Source organism: Plasmodium falciparum (genome assembly GCF_000002765.6).
Source record: "Plasmodium falciparum 3D7 genome assembly, chromosome: 6".
In the NCBI taxonomy this organism is placed as follows: domain Eukaryota; phylum Apicomplexa; class Aconoidasida; order Haemosporida; family Plasmodiidae; genus Plasmodium; species Plasmodium falciparum.
Window position 1 is genome coordinate 1,182,501 of NC_004327.3, and position 19,822 is coordinate 1,202,322.

A 19,822-nucleotide genomic window follows, 5' to 3' on the forward strand; every position below is an offset into this window, starting at 1 on the left:
ATTAAATATACATGGTGGGAAAAAAAAAAAAAAAAAAAGAGAAGATAGAAATAAATAAACAAATATATATATGAAATTATCTATATAAAGAACATAGTTAAAATATATATATACGTATATATGTTTTTATTTATTTATATATGTATGTATAAAAATACTATGGTACCATTTTATATCATCCAATAATATATATTATTATTTTGAATTATAATAGAAAAAAAAAAAATTATTAATTTGTACATAAATAACCAAAAAAAATAAATAAATAAATAAATAAATAAATAAATAAATAAATAAACATATATGTATATATTTCCATATGTTACATGTAGTTCAACAATTCAAATTTTTCATGTTTTATAAAAATATAAAATAGCTAATGAGCACATATATAAATATATAATAATGATGATATATAAAAGAATAAAAAATATATTATTAAGAAAATAGTACAAAAATACAAAATAAAAAATAAAAAATAGAAAAACACGATTCGTATTAATTTATTGTAAGTGTTAAGGTTTTAGGGAAAAAATAAATAAAAGAAGAAAGTTAGGTATAATAAATATCTCTAGAAATATGATAAATATAATATATATATATATATATATATATTTTTTTTCATTAGGAATATAAAATAAAACAAAAAATATGAATAAAAAGTTGTTATGTTACATTTTGAATTATTTCCTTTTATATATAATAGTAGAATATAAATGAATAAGATTGCTTATGTAAGAAGAAAAAAATAAAAAGGCAAAAAAAAAAAATTATCTCTTTGATTTTTAATATGAAATTATATATAATATATTTACATAATATAGAATTAAAAAATGTAGGCCAAAATAAATACACGTGCATTATATCATCTACTTTGAAAATTATAATTAATAAATATGTATAAAATATTTTATGTACATAATATATATATATATATATATATATATATTATTATATATATTGATTTATTAATTAAAGAAAAAAATAAAAATATAATATAAATATAATTAAAATATCAAATGCAAAAATGATTAATCCTTAAAAATAAAAAAAATGTTTTTTATTTATTTATAATGTAATATATATATATATATATATATATATTTTTATTTATTTATTAAATGTATGATTATGGGGCATTCAATATGGTAAATATGCAGAAAAGAAATAAAATAATATAAACACTTGAAAATTAAAATTTTCAGTAATAAAGAAAAATGAGGAAATTGATATGTTTACATTAAGATAGCACATATTATATATATATTATATATGTATAATATATTTTTTTCCTTTCCTTTTTATGTTATTTTATTCTCTTTAATATAACAACTCTTATAAAACTGCTTCGTACATGATGATAAGATGTTCTTCTTGTCGATAATCATCTTTTTGATGATTGTCACACAAAAATATTTAACTACTTGTATTATAAAAAAGAAATATTCTTTTTTAAAATCGGGACCAAATAATAAGCAATGTTATAGGATACGTGGTTTTTTAACGGAACCTAAAAAGGTGCGATGTTCATTATTAAATAAAAAATATGAAGATAAAGATCTATTTTATAAAAATGACAAAAATAACGTATTAAATAGATATAAGGTGGATGATATAAAAAACATATATTTTTATAATTTATTGAATTTTAATCTGGTAGACGTACTTCATATATGTAAAATATTATTGCATATGAAAAGTATTACTCTATATAAATATAATAATAATATGTCCATAAACATTCAACAATCCATTAAAGAGAAAGAAAAAAAGAAAATAGAAATAAAAAAAAGAAAAAATGTTATATGGCAAAATAATTCAAACTATTTAATTAATAGTTTAGTACTATTTTTTAAAAAATATTTGAAAAGATATAAAGAGGAAAAGGACTTGTTCTTTAAGTTGGCTAGCTACCAAATGGAAAAAAAAGAAAAAAAAAAAAAAAAAAAAAAAAAAACGCAAATTAATAGTGATAATTATGTGTTGACTATCAAAAATTTGATCGATGAAAATATAGAGAACAAATCTGTAGAAAAAAAAAGGAAAAGAAATTATTTCAAGAAATATATTATAAGAGGTATTTTGGAAAATATGAATATTTGTGTAAAGAAAAGAAGTTATGTAAATAATATGAAAGATAAATTCTTTTTATTTGAATTTCGTGTGGATAACATACAGTTTTCCTTAGAGTGTCTTTATAAAAAAGTAAGAGGTATATATTTTTTGTATAGAAATATTATGTATATAAAAATAAATGAAGATTATAAAATCCCCATTGCTGTTTTAAATATTATATCAAATATTAATGTATACTATAAGGTGATGAAAAATTATATTCTTGTTAATTCCTTTTTTATAAAATATTATTTCAAGTATTATTTAAATAAATTTTTTAATTTAAACAAGATGTTTATTCAGGAAAAAAAAAAGAAAAGAAAAGAATATATGTTTAAAAATATAAAGGATAGTATAATATATGTAAAAGAAATAAAAAAAACAACTATGAATAATCATCTTTGTGATGACAAAAAAAAAGAAATAATAACTCCGCCATGTTATGCAAAAGATATAATAAATGGGACGAAGTTTTATAACATATTAATAAAAAATAATATAAAAATAAAAAGAGTAAAAATATATTTTAATGGAAAGTTATTTGTGTCTTTTCCTATATGTTTAACATACAACATAAATAATTATCAATTTTATTTGAATAATATAAAATATTTTAATATTAATAATTTTACAACAAATGAATTATTTATTCTTAAAGACATATATTTAAACAATAAGGCATATTTTATGAATAATGCATTTTGTTATTTAAATAATGAGAATATCATTATGAGTAATGAAATGCTAAATATAGATCTTGATTATATTTTGTTATTTTATATTTTATATTTTAACGATAATCAGAATTTATACATTCCTCGGGTGTGTAATCCAGCATGGCCTTTTTATTCCATGATAAATAGAAATAATTTAGTTCTTAAAAAAACAACTAAAATAATAAAAAGTGTTGACAAAAAGGAATCAAAAAATATAAAAAGTAGGAATATTTTAAAAAGGGTAATATATAAGGCTGATCAAAATTTTGTAAATTTTGTGTTCTGATGGGATAACATAAAAGGAGTAATATAAAATCATAATATTAATAATAAAGAAATGTTCCTATGTATTTATATATTTATATATTTATTTGTTTGTTTTTTTTACGATTTTTATTTTTTTTTTTTTTTTTTGTGAAAATAATATTGTATATACAAATATATATATTTAAATGAAAAATATATATTTTGTATGATTTTGTAATTTTTTCGTATCTATATTTGAAATTATAATATTTATATATTTTTTTTAAAACATGGAGTGGACTTGTAAATATATATACATATATATATATATATATATATATATATATATATATATATATATATATATATAATTATGTGTTGATTTCCAGGTTATTGTACAAAATTAATTTTCGAATCATTATAACAGATGTTTATTTATATAATTCAATATAAAATCATTGACGTGTTTATAATTTATAATTACATTCGACGTATGTACATTGAATTTATTTTTTAATAATCCGATAATTCTGTTTTTAAAATTTTGTTGATTAATGATAGACATTTTATTTTGATCATATTTTAAATAATGTTTATTTTGTTTAATTAATTCGATTAAGGTATGTTCAATATCATTTGCATTTATATGTTTGAGTTGTTCGTAGAAATCTTCTCTTTTAAATTCTTTGTCTATAAATTGGAAAATAAATGATTTTAAGAATGTATTATCTATATTATTTGTATGTGCATAATTAATAAGGAAACATAAATCTTTAGGTTTGATTAATATTTGTTTGGATAGGATATTTTTTTTTTTTAGAATATCTAATAGAATATTAACTAAAAAATTTGATACATATTTTTCTTGTTCATATTTTAAGCATTCATTAAAATAATTATATAAAAATGGATCATTAAAAAAAACATGAAAATAATGTTTTGACCAATTATATTTTTTTTCATCTTGATAAATTTTTATTTTATAATTGACATAAAATTTTAATAATTTCAAAATATTATCATTTATTCGATATTTAGGTATATTTCCTTCTTTAACATAATTATATGCTTCTTTTTTCCTTAGAATAAAATGTGTATTATCTATATAGCTTTTTGTATAGATGTTATTATTACTCCAAAAGGTATTTATATTATCTCTATTGTGTATATGATCACTTCCAATATCATTATTTATGATATTTTTCCTAATATAATTTATAAAATTTGTCCTTTCTGTTTCTATATAATTCCTTATTTTTGTAAAGCTGTTAATATTTTTAATTTCGGTGCGGTCATTCTTAATATTTCCATATTCAAAAGATATGTTAATATCTGAACGTATGTTTTCTTTATTACCTACACATACCCCTAACAAGCATACTTTATTTTTTATTTCTTTAAGTAAATTTATGCATTCTTCGCTATTCATGTAAGCTTTTTCTACAACGATTTCAACTAGAGGTACACCACATCTATTATAATCTAGTAATATTTTATGTGGTTTTATATGTATCTGGTTCTTATTATTGGTTACATAATGTTCATTATTAATTATTTCTGAATGTATATTAAAATTTTGAATGTTATTATGATTAGTATTTATATCATGTATGGTATCATTATCATGTTTCTCTATGTTTTTATGATTATCATTGAAATTTTTACCTTCTTCATTTTTTTGAGAGAAATGTAAGTAACATTTACTGGTATCTTCTTCAAGGTGTACACTTTTTATATCATATTTTTTTTCATTCAAAAATATATATCCATCATATCCAATAGGGTTATCTTTTTGTGTAATCTGGTAACCTTTGGGGAGGTCATAATAATTATAAATTTTTCTATCGAAGGAGATATTATTATTTAAGTTACAATTAAAAATGGTAGATATTAAATATGAGAATAAAACAGCTGTACTGTTTAATGTATTTAGAGACCCTACTTCTCCTATACAAGTATTACATATATATTTATTGGGTTCCATATTTTCATTATTATGATATTTCTTTATAACAATATCGTCTGATGTATTGTTCTTTATTAGATCTTTCTTTATTCTAGTTTGGTTATTAAAAATGGATTGCCGTATATTTTTATGTTCATGCGGTGCTTTATCATTATGTGCTTGTTCATCATGTACATGATCATTATGTACATGATCATTTGGTAATTGTTCATTATTCACTTTATCATTTGATAATTGATCATTTGATAATTGATCATTTGATAATTGATCATTTACTAATTGATCATTCACTAATTGATCATTCTCTAATTGATCATTCACTAATTGATCATTCTCTAATTGATCATTCACTAATTGATCATTCACTAATTGATCATTCTCTAATTGATCATTCTCTAATTGATCATTCTCTAATTGATCATTCTCTAATTGATCATTCACTAATTGATCATTCTCTAATTGATCATTCTCTAATTGATCATTCACTAATTGATCATTCACTAATTGATCATTCTCTAATTGATCATTCTCTAATTGATCATTCTCTAATTGATCATTCACTAATTGATCATTCACTAATTGATCATTCACTAATTGATCATTCACTAATTGATCATTTTTTTGCTTCCATATATTTTCTCTTATAAAATCTATCAAATCATTGTGATTTTTTTCATATGTTTTTTCTCCATATAATGATGATATATTGAAACAATTACAAAAAGCTTTATATTTTGTACTTAGCTGTATATGTACTTCTAAACCTATTTTACACTTTACATTTTTATCGATATATGATACAGTGTTTTCTTCTATTTCTTTATTTCTTATATCACCAAAAAATACAGCATTTTTTCTCAATGCATATCCATGTTTTTTTACTTGACCCATTCCATCACAATAAAAGTTAAGATATTCATTTTTCCTTCCCTTTTTAAGTAAACATGTATTTGTTGGAGTGAGCAAAATATTGTTGTTAGTGATATGGTTTATATTGAAGCAAGTAATAAAAGAATGATATTGTATTATCAACATAAAAAAAGAGGTGAAAATTACATATCTGATCATTATATGATAGAAATGTAAAACATGGCCCAACATACACAAGGGGAAAAATATATATATATATATATATATATATATATATATATATTTATGTATGTATGTATGTATGTATATTTATTTTATTTATTTATTTATTTATTTATTTTTTTTTTTTTTATTCCCCTTTCGAAAAAAACCTTTCGTAGGGAAGTGTAAGAATATCTGGTTATTTCTTCATATTATGTTCCTTTAAATATATATTAATATATATTATTATATATATATATATATTTAAATTTTTTTTTTTTTTATTTCCCCATATTTGTATAACTATAAATGTATATATATAAAATATATATATATATATTTTATTTTATTTGTATTAGGTTGATTTATACTAAGATATTATATATTAGGAAGAAAAAAAAATAATAATAATCAAATATTTTATTATGCATATGTAATAATATATTATACATATGTACATTTGCTTATTTTTGTTTACACCTTTGAGGTTCTACAGAAAAATAAAATAAAATAAATAAAAATAGAATATTATACATATATATTATATATATTATAAATATTTAAATATTATATATAATTTACATGTTATTTATATATTATTTTTTATGTAGATTAAAAAATTTTCTATTTTGTGTTTGGTTTTTCTTTTTTTTTTTTTCCTTAGATTCTTACATATTTTATATATATAATTATGACACATCCATAAAATATAAGATTGTATAATAATTTATGTTACTGCTTAAAAATGACTAATAACACGTAATAAAAAAATAAAATACATATGTTAATATATATGTATATATATATATATGTATATATTTTTTTTTTTTTTTTTTTTTATTTCTTTAAAAATATAAATGTTGATAAGGGGAAGGAATATAATTACTCATTTTCATTTTAATTTGCCGATTTTTTTTCATATAAGATATAAATGCAATTTGAACATTAAGAAGACGCATAACCATTTTTTAAAAAACTTATGTAACAAAAATGTTATAAATAATATGGATTGCTTAAATTTAATTGAGAACATGAAATATGTAGATGAGAATAATGTAAGTAAAGATATAATTTTTCGTTATATAGAAAAATTGAAATGTGTGAATGATATATGGAATGTAAATAAGATATATGTTATTTTTAAGACATTAATAAAATATAATATATATGATATGATATTATTAAAGAAGATAGAAAATAATATTATTAATATAAATATAGTAGATGATATAAAAAAGGATTATTATGAAAATATTTATATTATAAGAATATCTTATGTATTATATGCATTTTATTATTTTTTAAATGAAAATATTAATCTAAAAGTTGTACACAATTTAATTAATATTCTCCATAGAAAGATTGATTATATTATATATCATAAAGATTTTTTTAATGAGTTTATTTTAAATCATATTAAAAAATATGATGAACAAAATAAAAAAAATGTAACTTATAAGAAGGATACACCAGGTAATGATTTCTTGAAGGATAGGGATATAAAGGTTGGTATGAATAATGTGAGAAAAAATATATCGAACATATCAAACAAATCAAACATATCAAACGTATATAATATATCCAATCATATGTCTAATAATATTCATGATAATATAACTCAACAACCTTTGACCCTCCAATATGATACAAATCATTCTAGAGACATGTTTGTGAGAAATATAAATTTCCATGAAATATATTTAAGCATCATTACTTTAAAGAAGTTGGGATATAATAAAAATGAAGAATTTATAAAAAAGCTGAAGTTTTTATTTTATTTTAATTGTATTAATTTGGATAATAAGATAAACGACAAAGATTTGAAATATATCACTTTATTGTTTAATATTTTTTATGAGGACACCGATTTATATTTGCTTAGTATTGTTAAATATGTTCTATTAGAAAATGAAAAAAAGAATAATATGTTTCCTGAGACAGATGAAAATAAAAATGTGTGTAGTATACATGACCTGTCCTTAATCATGTTAACATATTATAATAAAGAAAAAGGAAAAAAAAAAGAACATACCAAATATGAGGAGGAACAAAAACAAAGCAAAATAAAGAAAAATAATATAAAGCAAAATAATATGAAGCAAAATAATATAAAGCAAAATAATATGAAGCAAAATAATATAAAACAAAATGATTATGTTAAGGAGGAACCTAGTATAACATATAACAATTTTGAGGACACAAATTATCACGTTAATGATAATATAATAAGCATAATTGATCATATTAAATATTTAAGTGCTTATAAAAAGATGAATTTAAAATATATGCTTTCATATATTAAAAGCAAATATGATACAAATTATGATTTAAAGGATATTATATATAATAATGTTTTACATTTGTTATATAAAAAATATGAACACAATGTAAATATGAAAGAAAACAAGCGGATAGATAAAGAAGAAAAAGAAAAAGAAAAAAAAATAAATAATAATAATAATAATAATAATAATATATATTATGAAAATATAACTGAAGATTTACAAAGTTTAAGTGAATTAATAAAAATATACAATACATATTTAAAATATGATATAGACATATTATATTATATATATATTAAAAAATATATAGAATATTGTAATATCGAAACAATAATGAATATATTTCAAGCCTATATTTTTGTATACAACATTAATAATGAGGATAGCAAAAATTATAATTACATAATCTCATCGAATGAGATGCAACACATGAAAGAAAAAAAAAAAGAAGACAACAATGAAAATGAAAATAAAAATAAAAATAAAAACAACAACAATAATAATAATAATAATACCTATAATAAGTATTATTGTGATGTTCGTATGAATATACGTAACAATTTAACAAATTTAAATAATGTTGTTATACAAATAATTAGCTCCAAATCCTTATATAGAATATACCATATGTGCAATATTAACCAGATAAGTCATATTTTATATTATTTATATCAAATTAATAATATTATAGAAAATAATATTTATGAAGAATTATATATTAACAAATTATATAATCATATAAAAAATATCGCATTAATTAGATTAAAATGTTTTTTAAATAATCAGGAAAATAAAAGGAACATGGATACCTTCAATGTTGAACGTAATGAGGAGGGATCCACATTGAAGAACATACAATGTGATAATTTTTTATCAGAAAAATATATGGAAACATTAAAAAATGATGACAAATATAATAATTACATAGGATATAATAATAATAATAATAATAATAATACATCATATAATAATATAATATACAATCAGGATGATAAATATTATAACAATGATAAAGTGAATAATATATCATCATATGAACGTATGATAATTAAAAGAAATGAGAACCTTGAAAAAAAGAATATTCAAGAAAAAAAAGAATTTAATGAATATAAAAATATGTATACATTCAAATACACAAATGACATCATAAATTCCATTATATTATTATTTAATATATTTAGTAAAAGAAGTGATACTAAAAATATATCAAGTATGATTTTAAAAATATTGAAAAAATCACAATTTGATGAAAGAGATTATTCATGTAGCACATACATAAACATACTGAACTCATTTGCAAAATTAAGATATAGAAATGTTAATATGATACATATGTTATTATTAAAAATAAAAGAAAATATTGATACTTTACATTTTTTGGAGTATACAAATCTTGTAATATCCTTGTCAAAGTTAAATATAATTGATACTAATTTTAACAAATATGATAACAATATATTTAATGTAAACCATAAAATTAAAAATAATAATGATAATAATAATAATAATGATGAGGATGGAATAAATCATATATTTTTAAACAAATATAATGATAATGAAGTAGATGGAATAAATTATATACAAGTTACTAATAATTTATATGATATTTTTAAAAAAATCGATGAAAAAATCTATTCTGTTTCTTTTGTTCCATGTTATAAAATGATTCATATTATATCAAATCTATTACATAGTTATATCGTGTTAGGGTTTGATAAAATTCATTTTAAAAGTATAAATAGAATGATCGAATGTGTTCATGATTATATATTTCTATATTTTAATAAGAAGGCGTTACACAAACATGATGCCTCTAATGAAATGTGTTTTGTGAAAAACGAAGATTCTACACGCACAAAAGGACATATGAATGATGAACAAAATGATTTATATAAAATAAATAATAATACAACATATTTTTTTAACAAAAACCACTTTTGGTATTTCAGTGGTAAAAACGATATCATTATAACAAAAAGGCAAGAGAACGAGGTACAAAATAAAGAAATTGAAGAGAAGGATGGATGTAAATTTGAAGAAATAAATAAAGAAAAAAAATTATATTTACCTGTACAGTCATTATACCAAATATATTTATTTTATATATATTTTAATATTTATGTAAAATATTTATTTACTTGTTACATTAATTATTGTAATGAGGAAACGGGTGTATCTAAAGAAGATAAGGAGATGATAGGAATGAAGAATAGATATAATACAATCAATACGTTTGATCATAATGTATCATATAATTATTCTTCGTTTAATACATTGTATAGTCCATATATGTTTTTAAAAAATAAAAAGACAAACAATGAGGAGGTATTTGATGGTTCCTTACATAAAATTTTGAGTGAGAGTAGTATATATGTATTAAATAATTTATTTCGATTTGTTAAATATATAAATAATTTCTTACATAAAGCTAGTTATGAAAAATATAATTTTTTTTTACCATTTTTAAATGATTATATAAAAAATCAAAAAAAAAATGAGGACTTGATTGAACAGGTTAAAGCATGTCATGTTCATTATAGTCAATATAATAAGAAACTAGCATCGTCAAGTTTTCACAGGGACGTTTTTATAACATTACGTGCATTGGATATTAAAAATATGGAGTGTGAGGTATTATATATGTATAATATGTGAACATTTTTTTATTTTATTATATTAATTTATTTATTTATTTGTTTGTTTTTCCTTTTAAAGGTACCCTTTCTTGATGGTATATACACTATAGACATTGTTATAGGCAACAAGGTAACACGAGCATATAGAATATATATCTATATATATATATATATATATATAAATATACATACATATGTATATTTACATATATTTCCCCCTTTAGATATGTATCGAAATTAATGGACATAACCACTACTATTATGACAAGGACATGAAAAGATGTTATGATAAAATTGAAGCACAAAATTTAATAAAATATTATTTGTTGAGTAAAAAATATAAACTCATTTTAGTAAATTATTTTGAATGGGTTAATCTTTCTACGGTGGAAGAGAAAAAAGAATTCTTGATGAAAAAAATAAAATCGACAAATATGTTTTAGTTGTACATATATATATATGTATATATGTATATGTATGTTTATGCATATATATATATATATATAGAGAGAAGGAAAAAAAAAAAAAAAAAAATGATTATTTTCGGGTGACACATAAATTGATATATAAATGTGTAAAATGTTTTTAATTAAAATGGGATACTATATGAATATTATTATGTATATAAAAAAATAAATAATTCGTGACACTATAAATATATATTATATATATGTACATACTTTTTACGTTCAATATATTATATATATATATATATATATATTTATATTTATATTTATATTTATATCATTGTCATAATTTTTTTATTTTTTATTTTTTATTTTTTGTGTTAATGTTGTGCATAAATGTTTGAATATTTTCTATATCATTTTGTATAGAATAATTATTAGATAAAATATTATAATTAGTATATAAATTTAACCTATAGACATTTGTAGGTACATTAATAAAATTTAATTTTTTGTATAACTTTAGTGCTATTTCATTTTCTACGGTTAAATCACATCTATTACAATGATATATATATTTTAATAAATATATAGATATATACATAATTAATAATCCTAATGATTTATTACGATATTCTTTATGTATTACAAGTCTTTCTATTCTTGAATCAAACAATCTAGCCATATGAAATAATAAATATATTTCTACATATCCAACAATTTTTTTTGTTTTGTTTGGTAAATAATAATTATTTATTTCAGATTTTATATCTTCTGCATTAAAGAAAGAATATATTTTTTGATTATTTAAATTATTTGAATTTTTTTTAAAATATTTTTCATTTTTAAGTTTTCCTTTTAATATTATTTGTTCAATATTTAAGATGGATGATTTTATAAATTTTATACTTTCGAAATTTGATGAATTTATATTATTATAAGTTTCAGGTTCATATATATATAATATATAGGGAAAATAAAGTGATTTCCCAATCATATCATAAAATATGTATCTATCATAAAACAAATTACACGTTGTTACATCTCTTAATAGGTTATTACATACCATTAAATATTCATAATACGTAGAAACTATTTTAAATTTAAATTTATAATTATTAAAAAGAAAAACATATTTATATAAAACTCTTTTTTTATTTAATATATCTATAAATGGTTTTATGAATAAATCTTGATTATTGATAGGTTCAATGTTCTTTTTTTTCTCTTCTTCCATTTTATATTATGTTATATGTAGTTTTTACCTAATAAAAAAAAAAAAAAAAAAAAAAACCTGAGGAGTTCCAACAATGAAAAAATGGTAATCAAAAAAAAAAAAAAAAAAAAGTATATAAATAAATATATATATATATATATATATATATATTATGATATAATATTGATTATATAAAAATTTAAAACTTAGAGATGAACAAAGATGGATATAATATAAATTAATAAAAACAAAATTTTAAAAAATAATAAAATAAAGGGTTTTCTTTAATTTGTTTTTAATAAATATATAATACTATTATTATGATGATAATATATCAAAATATTTTAAGATACCCATATGTGTATAAAAATAAAAAATTTTATTTACATTTTCATAAAACATTAGAGACATTTTTTTTAATATAACATAATTTGAAAAAAAAAAATTCTTCTATATATATATATATATATTTATTTATTTATTTATTTATTTATTTATATATGAATACTTCAATATGTATTATTGTTCGATCTAGGTTATATAAAGTTTCTATTAAAAACATTAAGAATGATAAAAAATATAAATAGAACAAAATTTTTTGGGGAAAAAAAAAAAAAAAAAAATTAAATATAAACATATATATATATATATATATATATATATATATATATTTATTTATTTATATAAATTTATTTGTATAACCATTTGATTAAAAACTACAAATATGAGAATGTCATTATATGGTGAATGGCTATATTCGGATTGTATGGTATATATCTTAAGGGGGTATCCTTAAACTATTATTCCCATAAAGGAAAAATAACAAAATGTAAATAAACACACATATATATATATATATATTTTTTTTTTTTTTTTTTTTTCTTATTGATTTATGTGAGAATTTTTTATGAGGAGATCCTTATATACCTTATGATAAGTATCCGAAAAGAGCACCGGATAAGGTACAGGTGAAACCGTTTTAAAGTGTTCGTTTTTAAAATTGTTAATTTCACTTTGTGTATATTTTTTCAAATCATATATATTTTTAAATGTTATTAATGATTTTCCATATTTCCATATAAGGCATAATTTTTGTTCGATTTTTTTTGGAATAATAATAGTTTGTTTCCATTCATCATGTATATTTATAGATATAGTTTGTTGATTTAGAATTGGTGGTTGTTCATTATATAATTGTATATAATCCAATGTTGCAAATTGTTGATCTGTATATATTCTATAAACATTTTTTTGGTATGGTAAATTTGATTTTTTATTTTCATTAGTCATTTTAAAACAAGGGGCATTATTTATTTGTACTAATTTATATACTAATCCTAATGATGGTTGTGATTGGCATGTAATTAAATTAGTGCCTATGGCAAAAATATCTATATGATTTTGTTCTTCATTAAGGTAATTAATAATTTTTTGATTAATATCATTACTAACACATATTTTTAATTGATTAAAAGGTACATTTAATTTTTGTGATATGTCATTAAATATATTTTTACATTCATTTGTTAAAGATCTTAAATCACCTGAATCAATTCTTATACCGATAGGTTTATAATTAATTTCATATAATGATAAGGCTACAATTAAAAAGTTATATATTCCTGATTTTAATGTATCATACGTGTCAATTAAACATATAAAATTTTTAGGATTAATTTGTGCAAAAGCTGAAAAAGCAATAAGTTCACTTTCATTTGTATATTTACAATCATATAATTTATGAACGATATTTTTATTTTTATTTATAATAGAAACAAAATCGTGATTATCTAAAAGGTTTGATATTAATTTTTCTGTATTATGAAATGATGATATAAATGAATGTGACATCGTACCCAGTATAGGTATATCATATAAATAGGATGCATATACATTTGATGTAAAATCACAACCACAAAATGAATACTTCGATCCACTCAAGGCTCCATCAGGACCTTGTGCTCTTCTACAACCAAATTCAGCTAAGGTTTTATTATTTATGGAAAATTTATACATAATACTGTTTGTTGATATTAATGTTGGATAATTCATTAAATTCAATATAACACTTTCTAATATTTGACAAATTAATAATGGTCCTTCTATTACCATTAAAGGTTCATTAGGAAAAACAACAGATCCTTCTTCCATACCATAAATACATAAATCATTTCCACTAATCTTTTCTAAATATTGCACAAAAGAATCAATATCATTATAAGATGACATCTTCTTTCTTATAAAATCTAATTGAGCTTTGGTAAATCGAAAACAATTAATATATTTTATTACTTCATATACACCAGCTAATATAGCAAATTGACCGTTGAATGGACACTTCCTAAAATATACTTCAAATATAGATTTATCTTCATGTTTATTTTGTTTAAAATATGTATATGCCATAACCAAATGATAATAATCCATAAATAAAGCATTAATAGTATTATTATGTGGTATATCTATATCTTTATTTATTCGATTTTCAATAATATATTTTTGACATCTCATTAAAGATATAACTTTATGATTATCATCTATCCAAGAACATTTACTATCTACATTGCTATTACATAATGTTCCCTTCTCTTCCACTACATTATTATGTTCAACATTCTTACCATTCATTTCATAATTATAACAAACCTTTTTATAATTACACGTTTCATTTTTTTGTTCTTTTCTTTTGCTCTTTAATAATTCTTCAAGCTCATCTTCGGTGATAGCTACATCGTATAAATAAATAATTTTTTTATTTTTATCAACTTTGATATTTTCAATTATATTACTTTTACCTTGTCCAGTTTGTTCTTTTCCTAACGTACTACTAACACTTTCTTCATTATGTGATCCTTTGGAGTTTTCCCTGTTACCTTGCATTTTCTTTGGTTCTTTTTGACAAACTTTTTTAAAATATATATATATATATATATGTGGTGAGATTCTTTATATTGGTTTACTCAAGCAAAGAAATAAAATACAAAATAAATTATAAAATATATAAATATATATATATATTTTTTTTTTTTTTTTTTTGCCTAAAATGTTCAGGCGTATATTTGCACTTATTTAGATATATACATATACATTTACAACAATAAAGTATGGAAAAGATCAACCTTTACAAAATAAGTAATATGATATAAAAAAGAAACGACAAAGGAAAGAAAGGGAAAAAAAAAAAAAAAAAAAAAAAAGAGGATGATTATTTATAAAAAATTTTTATAACTGTATTCATTTCGTAAAAGAAAAATATAATTATATATATATTATATATGTATAATTTTAAAATTTAAAATATATAAAAGAATAAAAAGAAAAAATTAAAAATTTTAAATGAACATATTAATATTTTTTTCATACACATAAAAATATAATAAAAAATACCGGAATTTAATAAACATATATATATATATATATATATATATATATATATAATAGTTACATTTTTATAAATTTTCTTACTTTTTTATAAAATACTGATCAATTTCAACCAAAAATTTATACATAATTGATAAAAGATGTATTATATATATAATAAAATAAAACCAAAAAATAAAAGATAAGTTACTAAATATATACAGATCAAATGAAGTTTAAATTAAAAGCTTTCTTTTTTATAAGTCTTTATTAAAAAAATAAATGATTAAATAAATATTATATATATAAAATATTATTATATATATTGTGGTTATATTATTAAAAAATATATTGTAGAATGCAAATAAATTTATACATGATAATTTATATATATATATAATATTAAAAATGATCTTGAAAATTTTTTTTTTTCTTTTATTTTATCTATAAATGAATAAGAATCAATATAAGAAAGAGAAAAAACATATTATGCAAATCTATTAATTTCTTGAATTTTTATAAATAATGATATAAAAATATATATATAATTATTATTTATTATAATTTTTTTCATACTGACCTACAAAATAATATTTTTTTTTCTTTTCAAATAATATATATATATTATATATATATTTATTTATTTATTTATTCCATAAACAATTTTTTTTTTTGTATGTTATATTTTTTTTTTAAAATATTAAACCATGCTTTTTTTGGTTCAATATATATAATAGAATAAATGTTATATATATATTCATAGATAATATTTTGGAATAATATGTTATATATTTATTTTTAATTTTTTTTTTTTAATTTATTTTATTTTTAAAGGTGTATAAATATTATTTATTCATATGAATAAATATAAAACTTGAAAAAAAAAAAAAAAAAAATCAATATAAACGATGAGAGAAGTGTCCAAAAAAAATAAAATAACATTATAAATAAATAAAAATGAAAACATAATAATTTCACATAATATAGTATAAAAATATATACATATAAAATTTAATTTTTTATGAAAAAGCAACATGCTTTATTTTTTTTTTTTTTCATAATAATAGCTTGACCATAAGTTAAAATAATATATATGTAAATATTATTATTTTTTTTTTTTAGTATAATATGAAAAGGATTACAATATAAAAATATTGTGATATTATGACAAAAGGGGGACATATACATACATATATGTATGACAAAAAAAAAAAAAAATATATATATAAATATATATATATATATAAATAAATAAATATATATATATATATATATATATATATATATATAGAAATAAAATTTTTAGATATTATAATATATAATTATATCCTTTATTATAACAAATCTGCAAGTACCTTTTTCTGTTCATCTGTTAACTGTTTAGGAAATTGAATTAAAAATTTGATATATAGGTCTCCAAATTTATTAGAGTTTTTAATAGGCATACCTTTATTTTGTACCCTAAGAACTTCATTATGAAAGGTTACATTTTGTTTATTAATATTAATAGGTTTACCACTAATATGTTCTAAATTTTTTGAGAAACCTATAAGTGCATCTTTCAAAGAAATTTCATATATTTGATGAAGATCGTTATTTACTCTTTCATATATTTTATGTTTTTTCGTTTGTACAATAAATATGATATCTCCATTTTCATATCCTATTTCTTGTTTTCCTTTTTTTTCGAAAACTATTTTATCATTGTTTTTCATTCCTTTTTCAATTTCTAAAGTGAGTTCTATAGTTTTTTCTTCTTTCATACCATTTGGACAATAAGTACATTTTTTATTCCAAGCTTTTCCTCTATCTATACATTCATCATCTTTAATTTTATTTTGCATAATAAAACCAGGTGCTACTTGTTGTGTAATAGTTTTATAACCTTTTCCACTACATTCTTTCTTCCTCTCAATACAATCATCACTTCTTAAACATTTAACATCTCTTGTATACATAACAGAGAAAAATTCTCCATTATATAATTGTTCTAAATTTATCTCTATATTTAATATTAAACTATCTGCTTTTTTTATTTCTTCTTCTCTTTTAAAACCTGCACCAAAAAATCGTTCATATATATTGAAATGATCACTTGGATCTTCATCCATTTTATTACTTTCCATATTCTTTGCAGCTTCTAAACCATAACGATCATATATTTTTCTTTTTTCCTCATCACCTAATATTTCATATGCTTCTGCAATTTCACTAAATTTATTATTGGAATTTTTATCTTTAGCTTTATCAGGGTGATATTTTTTTGATAACTTTCTATAAGATTTTTTTATATCATCACTACTTGCATTTTTATCAACGCCTAATACATCATATAATTTCATGCGATCATAGTCGTCATCTGTTTCTTCTTGTGTATACCATGCTTCAATGAATATTTCCCATTTCAATAATTTTTTGAAAATCGTTAAAACAAAAAATACAGCCAAAAATAATAAACAAACTTTTCTATTGATCATGTTTGCTTATGTGTTAAATATATATATATATATATATATATATATATATATCTTTGTATAAGAGATGTGAAAAAATTTATATTATTTTTCTATACATATAGTTTCTATACACATCAATGCATATATATATATATATATATTAACGTATTATATATACATTTAAGCGTATGCGTATATAAAAATATACGTGTATATTTAAATTTATGTGTGTATTTATTTATCCATATAGATATAGTTGTTATTTATATACATATATGTTTATATCCTTTATGATACTCTTCAACTTTTACAGAATATAGTAAACGCCTATTTTTTTTCTTTTTTTTATGAACCGTTAAGATGGATTTTTGGCTAGTTAGCTATTTTTTATAATAATTTATTATTATTTTTTTTTTTTTTTTTTTTTTTTTTTTTTTGGGTATAATTATACAAAGGATATTTATAAGAATATAGTAATGAAGAGTTTTAAAATCATAAAATGAATAAATAAAAGTTATAAAAAAAATAGGAAAAAATTAAACTGATATGTAAATATAAAAAAGAGATAAAAACATAAAACAAATATAAAACTAATAAATAATAAAAAAAAAATTAGGAAAATATAAAACAGAACAAAACAAAATAAAACAAATAGTTCTTATTTATATTTATTTGTATTACTTTTTTCTTTTTCTTCATATATATATATATATATTCAATATATGTATAAATTTGTTTGTTTTTTCTTTTATTATAAATTTCTATTTACTTTATATTTTTGTATATCCTTATTTATTAGTAATAATATTGTTCATATGTTATTAATTTTTCTTTTCTTTTTTCATGTTAATCTTAAATTTTCAACTAAAATTTTCCAAACGCATTTATAATATAATATAATATATTATATTATATATATATATATATATATATATATATATATGTATATGTATATGTATTAATAATAAATTCATTAAATATATTTTTTCTTTTCATTTATTTTCATAAAATCATTTTTAAAAAAATTAAAAAATATATTTTATAAACATAAAAATTTTTATACAAAAAAAAAATAAATTAAATTAAAATAAATAGAAATTATAAAAATATATTAAAGTTGATAATATTTGTATTATTTTATATATATTTATATGTGATTATGTTTACTTTATATATTTCCTAGCATATGTAAAATAAAAGAGGAAGATAAAAAAAAAAAGAAAAAAAAAAGGGAAAGCCTATCGGAAAAAAGGTATATATATAATATATATATATAAATATATATATAATATATACCATATATATATATATATATATTATGTACATATATATTAAATATGTAATATAT

At 18.6% G+C, this 19,822-nt stretch overlaps 6 protein-coding genes across 6 annotated transcripts; 2 read left to right on the forward strand and 4 right to left on the reverse strand.

Annotated features, from left to right (window-relative positions):
* Window positions 1-1,395: 1,395 nt before the first annotated feature.
* On the forward strand, window positions 1,396-3,117 carry PF3D7_0628700 (conserved Plasmodium protein, unknown function; the record flags this gene model as incomplete). The annotated part of the gene is made up of 1 exon (XM_961176.1): window positions 1,396-3,117. One exon carries the CDS (start codon window positions 1,396-1,398, stop codon window positions 3,115-3,117), a length of 1,722 nt encoding a protein of 573 aa, XP_966269.1.
* A 378-nt stretch (window positions 3,118-3,495) lies between these two features.
* On the reverse strand, window positions 3,496-6,144 carry PF3D7_0628800 (glutamyl-tRNA(Gln) amidotransferase subunit B; the record flags this gene model as incomplete). The annotated part of the gene is made up of 1 exon (XM_961177.2): window positions 3,496-6,144. The coding sequence occupies one exon, from the start codon at window positions 6,142-6,144 to the stop codon at window positions 3,496-3,498; it is 2,649 nt and encodes an 882-aa protein (XP_966270.2).
* Window positions 6,145-6,971: 827 nt separating this feature from the next.
* Window positions 6,972-11,478, forward strand: PF3D7_0628900 (RAP protein, putative; the record flags this gene model as incomplete). The annotated part of the gene is made up of 3 exons (XM_961178.3): window positions 6,972-11,030; window positions 11,115-11,165; window positions 11,260-11,478. 3 exons carry the CDS (start codon window positions 6,972-6,974, stop codon window positions 11,476-11,478), a joined length of 4,329 nt encoding a protein of 1,442 aa, XP_966271.3.
* A 325-nt stretch (window positions 11,479-11,803) lies between these two features.
* On the reverse strand, window positions 11,804-12,679 carry PF3D7_0629000 (glucosamine 6-phosphate N-acetyltransferase; the record flags this gene model as incomplete). The annotated part of the gene is made up of 1 exon (XM_961179.1): window positions 11,804-12,679. One exon carries the CDS (start codon window positions 12,677-12,679, stop codon window positions 11,804-11,806), a length of 876 nt encoding a protein of 291 aa, XP_966272.1.
* Window positions 12,680-13,540: 861 nt separating this feature from the next.
* On the reverse strand, window positions 13,541-15,538 carry PF3D7_0629100 (nicotinate phosphoribosyltransferase, putative; the record flags this gene model as incomplete). The annotated part of the gene is made up of 1 exon (XM_961180.1): window positions 13,541-15,538. The coding sequence occupies one exon, from the start codon at window positions 15,536-15,538 to the stop codon at window positions 13,541-13,543; it is 1,998 nt and encodes a 665-aa protein (XP_966273.1).
* A 1,814-nt stretch (window positions 15,539-17,352) lies between these two features.
* On the reverse strand, window positions 17,353-18,495 carry PF3D7_0629200 (DnaJ protein, putative; the record flags this gene model as incomplete). The annotated part of the gene is made up of 1 exon (XM_961181.1): window positions 17,353-18,495. The coding sequence occupies one exon, from the start codon at window positions 18,493-18,495 to the stop codon at window positions 17,353-17,355; it is 1,143 nt and encodes a 380-aa protein (XP_966274.1).
* Between the last annotated feature and the right edge of the window lie 1,327 nt (window positions 18,496-19,822).